This window comes from Panulirus ornatus, chromosome 19, assembly GCF_036320965.1.
Source record: "Panulirus ornatus isolate Po-2019 chromosome 19, ASM3632096v1, whole genome shotgun sequence".
Taxonomy (NCBI): domain Eukaryota; kingdom Metazoa; phylum Arthropoda; class Malacostraca; order Decapoda; family Palinuridae; genus Panulirus; species Panulirus ornatus.
Genome location: NC_092242.1, coordinates 64,175,893 through 64,192,217, shown reverse-complemented (window position 1 = coordinate 64,192,217; position 16,325 = coordinate 64,175,893). Strand labels below are relative to the sequence as shown.

Sequence of the window (16,325 nt, the reverse complement as noted above, 5' to 3'; positions counted from 1 at the left end):
GTCATGAACTAGAATCTGTATTTTAGGAAATAAAAGTAGGACATTTAGGATGTAGCATCAAACACTAGGGCATATATTATGTACCTTTTTGATCTGTCCAGATGATGATTATGGTGGTGGTTGGGACAGAGGCACACTACCATTACCTGCCCTCCGAATACATTATCTTCAGTCTCTTACTGCTGCAGGGACTCCTCGAGGGTGCTGCCTTTAGGAACACAGTATTTTCCATGCATAAAAAGGTAAACAATAGATTGTTTCGATTGAAAAGAAGTTTTGCAGCATAAGGAAACTTTGGTACTCAATTCTCATTTGAACTGCTAGTGCAGAAGTGAAATATGCAACATGCATAAAATCAGCAAGTCATATTTCTATATGCAACTAAAAAAAAACTATTTTCTGCCTTTAAAAGTTACTAAGTTATTTGCAAAGAGAGTAAATGTGATTACAATCTAGTTTCTCAACAAAAGCTGACACTGGTGACAATGGTACCAATGGATTCCTTACACTTTGTAGAGTTGCTATAGAGTGGGATTTTAGATGTAGCACTTCCTACTCACAGGATTTTAAAAGCAGTCAGGGCTTTGAATTAGAGGGAATTTGTGGATTAAGAGCACTCTTTATCATTATTTCAGAGCTTAAGAAATCAGTTGGTACCACTTTCATCAAAATCAATTTTCTAGAACAGGAGGGATGCATACAGCTGTTGTACAGACAACCAAAGACAACCATCCTTCTGGTGCTTGTTGGATTTTACAAAGCCTTATTTGATTATTAAATTGACTTAAGAGGTGAATGAAGCTTGTATGTTCATTAATTGACCTACAATTGAATGATTAATCAATAATTTTTATACCTCCAGGCTAGCAGCGAGGAGCGCGAGTTCTGTCTGGGAATCTTCCCTACATCTTTGTTTCTTCCAGCAATGTTAGCTGGCTTTGCCTCCATCCCTGTTCATGACCTTCTTTGTCAACACCATCTGTATCGACAAGGATAATCTGGGTGACCCATATTACCAACAGTATCTCAAGGGTAGTAGCACATTGGCATTACAGTACCTCTGAAATGAGGCATCATTCAAATGCCTGTGTCAAGTTTTTATCAACTCCATTTTCAAGCAAGCCATGCATCCACATATCCATTATTATACATCAGTTTCCATACTCATAATCACATGTAAAATATTTGAACTTTAATTAATAAGTGTGAAAGAGATTTCGAGCGATTGGGGACTGAATATGCAGGAGGGCAAAAGGTGTGCATGGGATAAGTGAATTAGAACAATGTGATATGCTGGGGTAGACATGTTGTCAGTGGATTGAACCAGGGCATGTGAAACATCCAGGGTAAACCCTGAAGAGGTCTGTCAGGCCTGGCTGTGGTTAGGGAACTGTGGTTTCAGTGCACTATACATGATGGCTAGAGAATGGATGAGTGGATGTGGCCTTTCTTCAACTATTCCTGGCTCTACCTTGCTAATGCGGAAAATGGCGATCAGGTATGAAAAAAAAGTAATAGTAGTAAAAATGATGATAACAGTGGTTTATTGTATTGACTGCAGCCAAAGGTGAAAGTGTCCAAAGAAAATATGTATAGCATAAGTGGGGTTATAAAAAGCGTGGGGGAAGAGACATTGAGTCGGTCTCTGCCTACATAAAAAGTTGGGATATGTAATGTACTGATTGTTGTCATTCACACAGGCTGCATTCACACTGGTTGGGATGGGGCTACTCTTGAAGCCTATTGTGTGGTGAGTAAGGAGAAAGACCAAGAGCAGGAGGCAAAGTGAAGTTTAGGAAGCATACAAGTTGTGTAGATGTTCTAGTGTTGTGTTAACAAAGGATGTAGAGGTGAAAGACTTGGTGTGGTGCTGATTTGTTTCTTTGAGCTTATTGGCAAAAGTAATCAAGAATCTTGGTGGACAGTACAGTTTAGAGTGGGCTGAGATTTGGTGAGGCACAAGGGGACAGAGCAAAGTTAGAAGCAAGACTAGCATGCATAACTGTAGTCTTGATTTGGTTGATGTTAATCAAGTTCTGCAGGGCATTGTTTTCAGTGCTGATATCAATGGTAGAGTTATTGGCATTCTTTCATTGAACAGGTGCATCAGGGGGTATCATTTATGAGGATGAGGAAACGTAAAGGTCCCATCTCTGTGTCCTGTGGAGCACTATATGTAGTAAACTGGAAGATACAAATGGCCTCTCAGAAGCGTACAGCAACCTAGAATTGATGGCTTTTGTTGGTTATTAGTAGCTGTAAGGAATGCTTATGTGCATGAAAAAGGGTATGCCTAACTCTACATCTGTATGTGTTTTATCTCGGTTAGAATAACTACATTCATCTTGAAAGTCCACTAAGGGACTAACTACAAATGCCATACATTTTAAATTCTTCCACCTGCATTTGAAGGAATAGGGGAGTCCCTTACTTGCAAGAGGAATATATAGATTCCATGTCACCAGTAACTCTCATGAACATGTGGAAAGACCCTTGCTGCTCTTCTCCTCAGGGATCACCGTGGTGAGAAGATATAGTACTGACTCTCACCCAGACCCCAATGTACTACACAGTGGGACTTGCACGCAATGATAGCTGTATGTCATAGCTGGACATATGCGATCATGAAGTTATTTTAAATATATTAAGCAATAAAACCAGTCTTCAAGCACAGCTGAGTTATATATGTGAGTGAATCAGGTGCTGGGATTGCTGCGTAAATGCTCCTTTAAGTGGCCTCAGTGCATGAAAATGTTAATGCAATAGTATTGGAAAGAGATTTAAATATTTATGTAATGATGGGTTTAAATGGCTCGGTATTTCATACACTTCAAATTTCGCTAGTTTTGTTGTGTGGGAGAATCTTTTTTACCATTGGATTATTCTGAAAGGGTTAAATATTTAGAGGAATGACCTATTCTGAGATATATTTTGTAGATAATAGAATTATCAGATAATGTAGAACTGTAGATGTAAGAAAATTACAGAAGTAAATAATTGTAATAAGAATTTTGTAATTTTTTTCACCAAACTGTTGACATGAAGTGAAACGGTGAAAGATTAAAAGAAAAAGCGAAGTAAGAGATTAGACTTCTTCAAACCAATTCTTTTGCCAAAATATTCCTTTTGTTTTGTAGAAAGTGGCACATGGATATTATATGCTTGAGGGCATTGTGGTATGATGAAAGTTTATCAAATAAAGTAATAAGAAGGTGTGGTGGAAGGAAGAGTATGTTTGACAGAGCTAAAATGGGTAAGCAGAAATGGTCTGGGCATACGGGAGAGGATGAGTGAGAAGAGGCTAAGAGGATATACATATCAGAAATGGAGACAAAGCAAATGGAGAGACTGAATTGGAGATGGAAGGGTGGAGTGAAGGATCCTTAAGCGACTGGGCCAGAACACACACGACAGTTTGAGGTAAGCATGATTTAGAACAAATTGGTACAAGTAGTAAACTGGGTTTGAAGTGTTGTAAATAGGCTAAAACCTGGGTATGAGAACAAGACAGGAATCCACAGTAAGATCTATGGATAAGGCACTCTGGTTTCATAGCATTATACATTACATCTAGATAGAGAAAATGAAGTCATTCTTCATCTGTTCCTGGTGTTAACGTGCCATGCAGGAAATGGCAAATAAATAAGAAAAGTATTCTACTTTAAACAAAAGAAAGCACAAGATACTATGCACTTTAAAAACAGTTGAAAGTATACTTATACCATTACAAATAGATTGTTAGAAAAACCAAGAAAGCCATTATGACTGACAAATTAATTTTGTTGGAATATGAAAGAATTCCAATAGCATTCACTCCTTACCTAAACAAATGGACGGAAAAATTTTCCTAGTTAAAGTAGGGATAATAACATTGTGAGCATTAGTTTGTCATTACAATTTATGAGAAGTGAAATCAGAACTAATTAAGTGTTCTAAAAGATTTCAGTCCCTTGTCAAACATTCACATTCTCATTTACAACATGTCACATTTATACAATATTCTATTTCATTCTAGTGAGGCATTATAAAAATTACAAAGGACCTATATCTTTAAATATGATTTACAAATGAGAATTGGAGCTCAAACTATCTAACTGTAGGATTAAAAAGCTTTTCTGGTGCTATGTAAATGGGATGAAAGAATGGTAAAAGCTCTGGATGCATTTCAAAGTCAACTTTCATAACATGAAAAGAAAATCTTGAGACAGGATGTTATTATATAACAACCTATTTCATGGAGTTCCTGCAACTTTGAGGCTGCACTCCACTCTGGAGCAAAAAGGCCCTTGAAAAGAGTGTAATCCTTTCCATCCATTGATATAATACTGTCTTGCTGAAGACTACCTTTCTTATGATGTAACCATGAGCAACCCAAATCCAGAAACACCTAAGACGGGATATTACAGGTAAAACAAGTTTTGATGTACTGTAATCAACCTAGACAAAATTTTTGGACTACCTCTTTTAAGGGACATGTTGCACAGCTTCCTAACTCGAGGACACAAATTTATGTATAGGGTCTTAAAAGCATCCGACTTAACTGTGGTACACCATGCTGCATCATCTTGCCTGAACAGTAATTTCTTTATGTAAAAAGGAAATCAATAAGAATGTGAGCTATGTGGAGATCAGAAAATTGCACATCAAACTTCCCAGCATCCTGCATACAGCAAAGCACAGACTATGGCATGCATTTCACTTTTACTTTCTGACCTCGGATAAGTAATGAGAAATCATTACACTTAAAACAATAATTTTGAAGGTTTATCAGGCCTTAACAGGAAATCTAATGATTTTCACCCTTCATCTGAAAACTGAAATAAAAAAAAAATTCCAACTCCCTGGATTTTTGCTGAGCACATTCTGTTCACCTAAATAATAAAGAATATTCACGAACAACCTAACATTTTTCTTTTCATTTCTGCATCCCCACAGCTGATTTGTTCATTTAAATAAAACAAAATAAAATCATTGTGTTGGTAAACAACTACTGCAACTGACAGCACTATGAGTGAGAGGTCACTTTCAGTGAGACTGTATTTTCACTAGCAGATGAGAAGGGAAGCAGCATTGTTGAGAACCATCACACCCTAAAGAAGCCTAACTTTCTCTGCTTCCATGTAAAGCATAGCCTCAAAGCTGTAAGAGCCCAAGAAAATAGGTCCTAGGGATCATAATAATAATGAAGATGGATGTGTTGGAGATGCAATGTTTGAGGACAATATGTGATGTGAAGTGACTTGACAGAGTAAGTAATGAAATGGTGAAAGATGTGTGGTCATAAAAAGTCTAGTTGAGAGAGCAGAAGAGGATGTGTTGAACATAGGGAGAGAATAAGCAAGTAAAGGCCGACATAGAGAATATATGTGTCAACGTCAGAGGGAACCAGAAGACCAAACTGGAGGTGAAAGGGTGGAGTGAAAAAGATTTTGAGTGATCAGGGCCTGAACATGCACAAGGGTAAAAGGCATGCATGGAAAAGAGTGAATTGGAATGATGTGGTATACTGGCATTGCCATGCTGTCAATGAACTGAACCAGGACTTAAGAAATATCTGGGGTACACCATGGGAAGGTCTGTGGGGCCTGGATGTGGATAAGGAGCTGTGGTTTTGGTGCATTACACATGACAGCTAGAGACCATGTGAGTGGATGTGACCTTTTTTCATCTGTTTCCTGGCGCTACCTCACTGAAGCAGGTGGCGGCGATGCTGCTCCCTGTGAGGCAAGGTGGCGCCAGGAATGGACAAAGGTATGCTAGTATTAATATGTACATGGTGACTGAGTTTGGTAAAGTGTGTGAAAGAAGAAAGTTAAGAGTAAATGTGAATAAGAGCAAGGTTATTAGGTACAGTAGGGTTGAGGGTCAAGTCAATTGGGAGGTGAGTTTGAATGGAGAAAAACTGGAGGAAGTGAAGTGTTTTAGATATCTGGGAGTGGATCTGGCAGCGGATGGAAACATGGAAGCGGAAGTGGATCATAGGGTGGGGGAGGGGGCGAAAATTCTGGGAGCCTTGAAGAATGTGTGGAAGTCGAGAACATTATCTCGGAAAGCAAAAATGGGTATGTTTGATGGAATAGTAGTTCCAACAATGTTGTATGGTTGCAAGGCGTGGACTATGGATAGAGTTGTGCGCAGGAGGATGGATGTGCTGGAAATGAGATGTTTGAGGACAATGTGTGGTGTGAGGTGGTTTGATCGAGTAAGTAACGTAAGGGTAAGAGAGATGTGTGGAAATAAAAAGAGCGTGGTTGAGAGAGCAGAAGAGGGTGTTTTGAAATGGTTTGGTCACATGGAGAGAATGAGTGAGGAAAGATTGACCAAGAGGATATATGTGTCGGAGGTGGAGGGAACGAGGAGAAGAGGGAGACCAAATTGGAGGTGGAAAGATGGAGTGAAAAAGATTTTGTGTGATCGGGGCCTGAACATGCAGGAGGGTGAAAGGAGGGCAAGGAATAGAGTGAATTGGAGCAATGTGGTATACCGGGGTTGACGTGCTGTCTGTGGATTGAATCAAGGCATGTGAAGCGTCTGGGGTAAACCATGGAAAGCTGTGTAGGTATGTATATTTGCGTGTGTGGACGTATGTATATACATGTGTATGGGGGTGGGTTGGGCCATTTCTTTCGTCTGTTTCCTTGCGCTACCTCGCAAACGCGGGAGACAGCGACAAAGCAAAAAAAAAAAAAAAAAAAAAAAAAATGTATGTATGTGTGTATATGAGTGGATGGGTCTTTCTTCACCTGTTTCTTGGTGCGGCCTTGCTGACGTGGGAAACTGCAATCAAGTATAATAAATAATAATAATGATAATCTTACACGACCTGCTGCTTAATGAAATTATTTTGTAGTAGGCTCTAAAGTAGAGCCTGCATCCTGTTATCTATTCTCCTCTAAAAATGAGAGAAAGGAAGTTGGAAAATTAATGCAAGAGGGTTCTTCAAAGAGTAACTTTTACTCAATTGTTTTCCTCGTGAAACAAATTCATAAATCTTTCCACATTTGCATTTATTTTCAATCGTATTATTTCCCCATTACTGACAAAGGGGTTAAAAGACCTTAATCAAATTTTTCTGAACTACACAGAATAAGAAAAAAAATTGAAAATTAAATAGAAAATATTAATAAATCATAGCTGGCTAAAATGCAATGAAAGATGTTTCTTTTGATAACTACAATATGATCCTGCAATATATTTTTTTATCCAATGTCTGACAATTCAAGATACACTACTTCCAGCTTTATGTCCAACATCCAAAATAGGCTACTACTAAATTTTTATGATCTGAAATTAACCATGCTTCTCAGTAGTCTCATATCCATACGTTTTCCATACCTTTTACAGAAATCAAACATATGCTTCTCAGAGGTCTAACTTTATGACAACAGGAAGTAATCATGGAGAATCAGAAATATCCATATCAACTGTCTCCCCCTTGTCCTTAGTATCTTCCTCCTCTTTTTCTTTCTTCTTTCCTTTTTCATCCTCACCATCATATCCTAACTGTTCCTCCTCATCATAATCTCGTGACACCTGGAATGAGAATAGGCATTTCATGAAAGAATTGAAAGTGTTTTCAACAACAACTTCATATGCAGTTATCAACAGATGGTGAAACAATGAACATGCATTCATGTAAGTAGAATAAAAAAAGACATTTTCAAAGTCCAATAGTAATAAAATGTAAATAACTTACTGAAAGTTCAAATATAAATTTCCATATATCAATAATTTATAAAGGGCCACATAGTTTGGATGCCTTTAATTCATCCAACTCAGTCATGTAATAAACAATTTAGCTATCAAAGCTAGTAAGTTGTAAAACATTGGCTACAGATAATAATAAGTATAATCTCAATAATACATAGTATTCATCAATAAAAGATTTCAGTAAATAACCAAATAGTAGTTCTCACTCTTACCTTATACTTTGAAAGTACAGTTACACCTACTTATTTTTACCTGTTAGTCCATACCCACACTTATGATCCACTAGTACTCACCTACACCAATATTTACTTGAACGGCTAAAGTGTGGCATGATTACCCTATCATATTGAAAAATTATGCTTAAAATAAAACTGGATTAAAATAAAACGTTTATTCCATCATAGATATAGATATATATAATTAATATTTTACTATTTGCAATAGCTATATTTTTTAGATCCATTCTAGGTTGCCATCCAATAAATTCAATTGGTTAATACAAAGTCAGCAATCAAACTGATATTCATTATATTGAAAATACAATGGTAAACCACCTTTAACCCCCAAACAACTGATGTGCTCTTAAGAGATGGTGGCCATCATTAACTAATGTTATAATTCTTGCTGCCTCTGTCCAAATTTCCACCCAACTTGTCATATCACTATTAGCCTATAGAGGTCTCTACCACTGCCAGGAAGGTACAGCATAAAATTCTGCTCTCAGCACCCCTACAACCACCATTATATGTGCCTAGCCATCACCCTGCAGGTCATGCAGACATGGTGATCCCACAGAAAAAACATCATTGGATAAGCTACATCTTATATATATATATATATATATATATATATACAGGGTTGAGGGTCAAGTCAATTGGGAGGTAAGTTTGAATGGAGCAAAACTGGAGGAAGTAAAGTGTTTTAGATATCTGGGAGTGGATCTGGCAGTGGATGGAACCATGGAAGCGGAAGTTGATCATAGGCTGGGGGAGGGGGCGAAAATCCTGGGAGCCTTGAAGAATGTGTGGAAGTCGAGAACATTATCTCGGAAAGCAAAAATGGGTATGTTTGAAGGAATAGTGGTTCCAACAATGTTGTATGGTTGCGAGGCGTGGGCTATGGATAGAGTTGTGCGCAGGAGGATGGATGTGCTGGGAATGAGATGTTTGAGGACAATGTTTGGTGTGAGGTGGTTTGATCGAGTAAGTAACATAAGGGTAAGAGAGATGTGTGGAAATAAAAAGAGCGTGGTTGAGAGAGCAGAAGAGGGTGTTTTGAAATGGTTTGGGCACATGGAGAGAATGAGTGAGGAAAGATTGGCCAAGAGGATATATGTGTCAGAGGTGGAGGGAACGAGGAGAAGTGGGAGACCAAATTGGAGGTGGAAAGATGGAGTGAAAAAGATTTTGTGTGATCGGGGCCTGAACATGCAGGAGGGTGAAAGGAGGGCAAGGAATAGAGTGAATTGGATCGATGTGGTATACCAGGGTTGACGTGCTGTCAGTGGATTGAATCAGGGCATGTGAAGCGTCTGGGGTAAACCATGGAAAGCTGTGTAGGTATGTATATTTGCGTGTGTGGACGTATGTATATACATGTGTATGGGGGTGGGTTGGGCCATTTCTTTCCTCCGCACATATGCCACCTAATTTCCCTTTCATTGATTTGTAGTGTGAAAGTGTAAAATTTGAACATAATTTTAGTCACCAATAACACTGTGCCTGTGTATGAAATAAGAGTACAGTATGAAAACAAATTCAAGAAAGACACCAGATATCACTGTCCTCACCTTTTATCAGGAACTGTCAGATGTGACATCCACAATATCCTCAATTCTTCTCTTAGAAGTGGACCAAACCAACACAAAGGGGTTTAAACAACTTTCAGTGTATTTTCTATTGCTTTTGAATGTTAATCTATTAATTCCTAAAGAAATTTCTATTTTCTACACCAAGATAGACTTTCAAGCTAATGCCTGCAGTTTAAGGATTAGCAAAAGTTAATTTGAAATAAAATCCACAGCATCAAACTCAGATTTATTCCTACCTTTGATTCCTTCTTCTTTTCCTCTTTCTCTTTTCTATCTTTCTTTTTATCCTTCTTTTCCTTTTCCTTCAGTCTCTCCTTATCTTTATCTTTGTCCTTATCACGGCTACGGCTGCGATCACGACGAGAATCTTTCCTATAGGGGTAAAACATCCACACGTTTAAATTAACACATTCAAATCTACAAAATTTAAATGTGATTCTGAGATGAATTTTATTAGTATTTGCATATTTGTGAGATACAGAAAAATGTGCCTACCCGACCTCTCAATCAATATATAAGAACAAGTAATCAAATAGTAACTCACTATCAAAACAAAGTAGAACAGCTATTGATGCCTTTACCTTATCAGATGCAAAATTTAAAAAAAAGTGCCTACTTTATCAGATGCAAAATCTAAAAAACAAATGTAAAAATCACCTCATCCCCTCAAATGGTGTCATTCCTCCATCAGGCCAATGTGCCTTACTGGTTCTCATTTTGACAAAACTATAAACTAACAAAATGAGGAGGCAGAACAATCACCACAGTTACAGTACCAAAGCACAATACTGTATGAAGATAATACCATTGCTTGCCAAATAAGATGAGATGTTGGTCAGATGGCTGATCACTTACATGATGTGTTTATGCATGCAAGTAAGAGCATTAATCTTATTCTTGAGGAAAATGTACAGATGCATTAAGACATCAGTTTGAATGGAGATGTTGTTGCTATTGATAAGTTATGGTATTTGGCAGACATATTAAATACAAATAGCTATGGACAAACTACATTGTAAGTAGAGTCACATTTGGGAGAAGTACTGAAAGTGTAATGAGATCTGTTTGTGAATTAGATGGGTTAAAAGTTTTGTGTGAGCAAGAAACTTGTATGATGAAGGGTCTGAATTCAGAAAACAGACAAGGAAATAGATGAACATGAGAAAAGTACACTTTGAGATAAAATTATGAAATATGTATGTGGATGATGGCCTGTTCATGTGGTTAGATGTCTGACAGATATGACATATAATAAGTTGTTGAAATTCTATAACTGTAGAAGAAGGCCCTGAAGTAATGAGAAAATCATAAAATAAATGGACAGATGTAGAGAGAAATTTTGAAAGCTAAAGGTATTTGCAAGGAAAATGGCAGGGAATGAATCTTATCAGAAAGAAGTGAATATATTTTTTGTGAGTAGAAAAACTAGCCCTGTACAAGAATCAAAACTAACTCTGGAAAGTGAATCATCAAAATGTGCTACTGTTAATAAAGACACCTCTATCAACTTCTGTACACTTCACATAATTCAAGAAAACATCAGGTACACAGAAGTGAGCCTTAAGAGGAAAAATTCTCATTTGGCTCCTCCTGTTCTCACTATTATGAGATCACGCAAGAGGGAGGATTTCCAACCCCCTGCTCCTACTCTTCACAAGTCCAATACATTAACAATTTTGATTATCAATGTCTACCTTTAGCACTGTTTAAGTTTCATTTATAACAGTAGAAAACATTAAATCGATACTATTATCAAGGCAGCAAATAATGTTATCATAAAGAAAATATATTTCATGAAACTCATATCTACATGGAGCACTTTCAGTGAAAGAACTGGTCTGAAACATGAAATGTGAGTATTTCAAAGAATGTTTAATGCAATTTTCCATTACAGTGAGAGTAAAAACTTACTTTTTGCTAGAATCCTTGTCCTTAGATTTCCCTGTCCTGAAGGGAGGAAAAAATTTGCTTCAGATTTATTCAATGGCTTTTATTTAGTAATAAAAAAGCTAGCAAAATTAACATATCAAACAAGTACAAAGTTTATGGAAAACATGAGAAAATTATAAATACACATACTATGATTCTGATATACTTAACCCAATCACTTTATAAAAGGTTATGGTGCTAGATTTGTTATAGTGTGGTCGGTCACTCAAAATAAAGGGAGATACTAAACTGCTACATTTGTTCATTATACTGGTACTGATTCTTTTAAATATCAATAAAGGTTGAGCATCCCTAATCCGAAATCTGAAACATTCTAAATTCCATAACTTTTTGAGCGGCAACATGACATTACAAGTGGAAAATTCCACACCTAACTCACTTGCCCATGTTGGGCTCTAAAGCTCTGTTGGCATCAGTTTGTTTGCAAACCATCGTCACCACCAGACCTACATGCATTACTCAGTTTTTTTCGCATATTCTCTGCTCTGTGGTGCAAAGATATTGTTGAAAGTGTCAATAAGGCCTGCAGATACCCCTACGGGTAACAGTGATATGAAAAAAAGGGAGCCTATAGATGACATGGTGAAATTGTGTCATGGACTTATTGAAGGACTAGAGCAGCATGTGATGGACTTATTGAAGGACTAGTACAGAATGCATTCATAACAGAACAAGAAATCATGTCAGTTTACAAAATCAAAGAGAGATTTCTAAGACAAAAACCATTGTTAATGAGGTAGATGATGCTGGAGGAAGCATTTAAAAAAGCCATCCAGCAGAATACCTCCTCATCCCTAGAGGATCCACTTCCTGATCCCTCAACTTCTTCTGAAGTCCTTTCTCATGATGATGTCAACAGTGACGTACCCTCCCCTAAAGTTTCTGAAGCCATATGTAGTCCTAATATTACTTGCTGCATTCATTTTCTTTCGTAAGTAGAGATCAAGTTTTTTTATAAGTGCAAAACATTTCAATGTGAAATCTGAATTTCATCTCCACCTAAAATGCCATGTCTGAGCATAACATGACCTGCTAGCAACATTATATACATGCAAATATTCCAAAATCCGAAACACTTCTAGTCCCAGGAATTTCAGGTAAGGGATACTCAACCTATACTACCTTTGGTAAATATGAAGTTTATGGACACCATAAAGATAATTCATGGACATGGGAGAACCACTTATCAATAAACTCCCTACATTTAACAAAGTTATTCAGACTGGGGAGAAGTGATTTAGATAATAACTTTTTACCCTGCAATAATAAGTAACATGGTAATGGAGAGTGGTATGAAGATATGGAAAAATTGGGGTTAATTAGTGTCTCAACTAACCTACACCAGCAACCAAGATATACAGCAGAAATATACCATCATGAATGCAGTGAATGCTGGAGTCTGAGTGCAATGGCCAACTGTTGTGGAGGGGGGGTAGCAGCTCCAGCAGCCACTCGAGAGTGTCTACCATTTGTTTATATACACATCTGAATCTACATTCCCTAGGCATGTATGATTTACTCTTTCTTGTCAGCCTTCTGAACACCACCAATTTCTACAAAGGAACGACAATTCCTTAAATCTTACAGAATCTCATGCCCATGATGCAATTTCCATAATGAAGACAATAAACATTTACTCCTTAATCATCTTGCACTCACCTCACACGGATTTACACATGAGAATTAAGAGAGCTGAGTTATAAGGAAAGGCTACAGGCTTTAAATTTGCCCACAATGAATAAAAAGACCTGATAACATCACTTCTACAAGACTGACAGCAAAAATGGTGAACAGTTCTTTGAGAGATGTAGAGATAGAGTACCAAAAGGACACGACATGAATTCAGCAAGAAATTTGTTAAAAAGAAATGTAAAGAAAAATCTTTATGGCATAAGAGTAGTAGATGAATGGAATATTAAGAATAGGGACATGCACACTGAATGCAAACACCAAACAGTGCCTACCAATGAAACTGATACAAGTGGGCCTGCACCAATTACACGTATATTGATGCAAATCACTTTACCCCACCTAAAATAACATTTATGTCCACCAGTGACGTTGGCACCCTCTAGCAAGCAGTGGCATTCCACATGAGCCCACCTCAGCGGCAGTTTAACAGTCATAGGTGGCAGGAGTATTTTGTTTGTGCTTCCCACTTTTGTCCTGGATTTTCTTTATTGTTTCCCTTTTCATATTTCTAACAACTGCTATGGTTGGAAATAATCACATGACAAAATAGCTACTACAGATACAATTTAGAAGGGTAATAAGCAAACTAATGAAATTTCTAATATTACCAGTGTGAGCATGAGATCAGTAAAATTATGGATGAAAAAATCTATTGATAGTGGCAGGACTGCTACCCCATCCCATGTGAAACACCCTGGGAAGGCCAGAAAACCTCTCCATGTACTCTAAATGTTATTAAACATCAAGATGATGTAGATACACACTTGAGTGCACAAGAATTAAAAGAAAAAACCTAGACCATTCAGTGTTGTGTCGGTAAGGACAGGTCAGCGACCCTTACACAAGGAGTTTAAGAACCAGACCCGTAGGTATCAAATGAAAAGACTCAATTCTTAAAAGTGTCTTGTCAGCGACACTTACACAAGGAGTTTAAGAACCAGACCTGTAGGTATCAAACGAAAAGACTCAATTCTCAAAAGTGTCTTGTGGAGTGACAAGTCTACCTTTTCTGTGACAGGTAGCCATGGCAGGAATGTGTACAGGTAACCAGAATGTTATCCCTTTGACACCAAGTACATTGCAAACACCATAAAGTTTCCTGCTTACACCATAAAGTTTCCTGCTTCGCTTATGGTATAGAACTGTTTAAGTTATCAGGGTGTTGGGTACCTTGTAGTAATGCCAAATAATGAAACTATGAACAGACTTAATTACCTCGAGCTACTTTGTGATCATCTTCCAGATTCATTCAAAAAGTGTATGGACGAAGTTTTCTTGCAAGAAGGGGCTCCTTGCCAAGCTGCCAAACTAATCACTAACAGGCTTAAGGACTATGCAGTAGAGTTTTTCACTGACTTGCCTGGGAATTCATCAGATCTAAATCCAATTAAAAACTTGTGGGTGCTTATGAAAACAGAGATGCTTTATCGATACCAAAGTAGAAGGAAGCCTCTCATAGCTTCAGAACATTACTGATTCAGTTCCTGATCATTTCAAGGAGTATAAAAAGAGGAAAGGGAAACCAATACAGTACTAGCTGGGGTGAGTACATGTTTACCCTTGATAGTTGTGCCGCAGCCCCTCACGCCACCTGTACATAAACTTAAGATGCTATATGATACTCGTGTGGAAGCCAAAAAAATGTATTCACAAATGAGTTATCAAAATGAACTGGCAGGATCATGTCTATCATCTGGACACCTGATTGGGCTTCCTTTTAACATCCTGCTTCCCTTAAAAGCTGGGTCAGGTCAACCTGGGAAAACCAGTAAGGCAACTGATGACCTGAGAGGAATGTTTTTTTAAAACTTCATCCTTTATCAGGTTATCAGTCACTTTACTCGTCTTCCTAAATTGACCTACTAGGAGGAACAACGGTTCTAGAAGGGATGATGTTATAAGAAAGCCAAAACAAATGTCTGGATGATGGACCCAGTTCAGCCAGCACATCCTGAGATCTTATTTGTAAACATTATTTTTCCTTCCCATCAAGAGTATGGGTCTTTTCTTCCCAAGACATCTTCTTAGGACCCATGGTTTGTCACTGGTAGAGGAAAAATAGCACCAAGAAGAAAAACAGTGAAAGAATTACAAACAAAGATAATGAGCAATGATGCATCCCTACTCTCAATAATTTGACATAAATGGAACAGAAAAAATGTTTAGCTGACTATCTATATCTCTGATGCTTGTTCCATTTAGAACTCCCTCAAAGGGGTGGCCGCGGCAATAGTCTCCATAACTAAAGAACTCCAGCGTCACTTCTTAGCCTTTAGTGCCTCACTCTTAACAGGCCACTAGAAGAGGGAATGTCTAGCGCAGAGTCTGCAGAAGCTCCTACCTTATGTTCTATGTAACTACTACTAATACTCCTACCTACTACTTCTACGTAGTGTTTCTACCTAATGCTCCTGCCTAAATATTCCTACCTACTACTTTTATCTACTGCTCCTACCATTTTGCTCACTGCAAGAAAATCTAAAGTTATGAAGAATGAGCTGCACGAGTTAAAAGTTACATAAGAGATATTATGCTTGTGGACAGAATGCGCGAAGTCCACATGTTAGTGAGGCACCTAGCTATGGTGAGAGAGGCAATGGCCTATGAATAAAGGGGAATCTAAAAATGGTTTTACCAATACAAATCTGAAACTAAATTACTGATAACTATGGACCTGAACAATTGTTAACATTATGTTCTAAGCTCCATATTCAGGTTCACAGAATTCTTGTGAGATAAAATAAACTAACACTGTCACACAGACAGTTTGGGCAAGAACCCTACTTGCATCCTTCATCTGTATTCAGATGCTAAGGCAGCTATGTTCCATGCACAGGAAAATATGTTCCTTTTAATACTTTCCAGTTCATAATCTATTTGCAATTATTAAAAGGATCTTTCATTCTAGTACAGAAAAAATCTTACTTTGATCTTGATGATGATCTTGACCTTCGTCTGGAGCGTTCATGTGAGCGACCACGATGATCTCTGGAACGATCCCTTCGAGAACGCGACTTGCTGCGGGATCTCCTGCAATGTGACTCATTCAGCAGAAAATGTACACAATAATTCTTACCTAAACTAAAATCCGTTCATGTAGCCCACCAGTGAATAAGTAACTGGAATCATATCATATTTTTTTCAAAAAGAACGAAACTAATTG

At 37.7% G+C, this 16,325-nt stretch overlaps 2 protein-coding genes across 6 annotated transcripts in view; one reads left to right on the top strand and one right to left on the bottom strand.

Annotated features, from left to right (window-relative positions):
• LOC139755603 (battenin-like) overlaps nt 1-3,009 on the top strand; it is a 45,281-nt gene extending 42,272 nt beyond the window's left edge. For all 3 annotated transcript variants that reach the window (XM_071674139.1, XM_071674141.1, XM_071674140.1), the window contains exons 11-12: nt 102-242; nt 863-3,009. In XM_071674139.1, coding sequence (XP_071530240.1) covers nt 102-242; nt 863-997 — 276 coding nt within the window. In that variant the 3' untranslated portion in view covers nt 998-3,009. The remainder of the gene's footprint in view (nt 1-101; nt 243-862) is intronic.
• An 870-nt stretch (nt 3,010-3,879) lies between these two features.
• The window catches only part of Srp54 (splicing regulatory protein 54), a 32,890-nt gene continuing 20,444 nt past the window's right edge, over nt 3,880-16,325 (bottom strand). For all 3 annotated transcript variants that reach the window (XM_071674136.1, XM_071674137.1, XM_071674138.1), the window contains 4 exons: nt 16,088-16,192; nt 11,432-11,467; nt 9,757-9,892; nt 3,880-7,533 (listed from right to left, as the gene is read on the bottom strand). In XM_071674136.1, the coding sequence (XP_071530237.1) occupies nt 7,396-7,533; nt 9,757-9,892; nt 11,432-11,467; nt 16,088-16,192 (415 nt within the window). In that variant the 3' untranslated portion in view covers nt 3,880-7,395. The remainder of the gene's footprint in view (nt 7,534-9,756; nt 9,893-11,431; nt 11,468-16,087; nt 16,193-16,325) is intronic.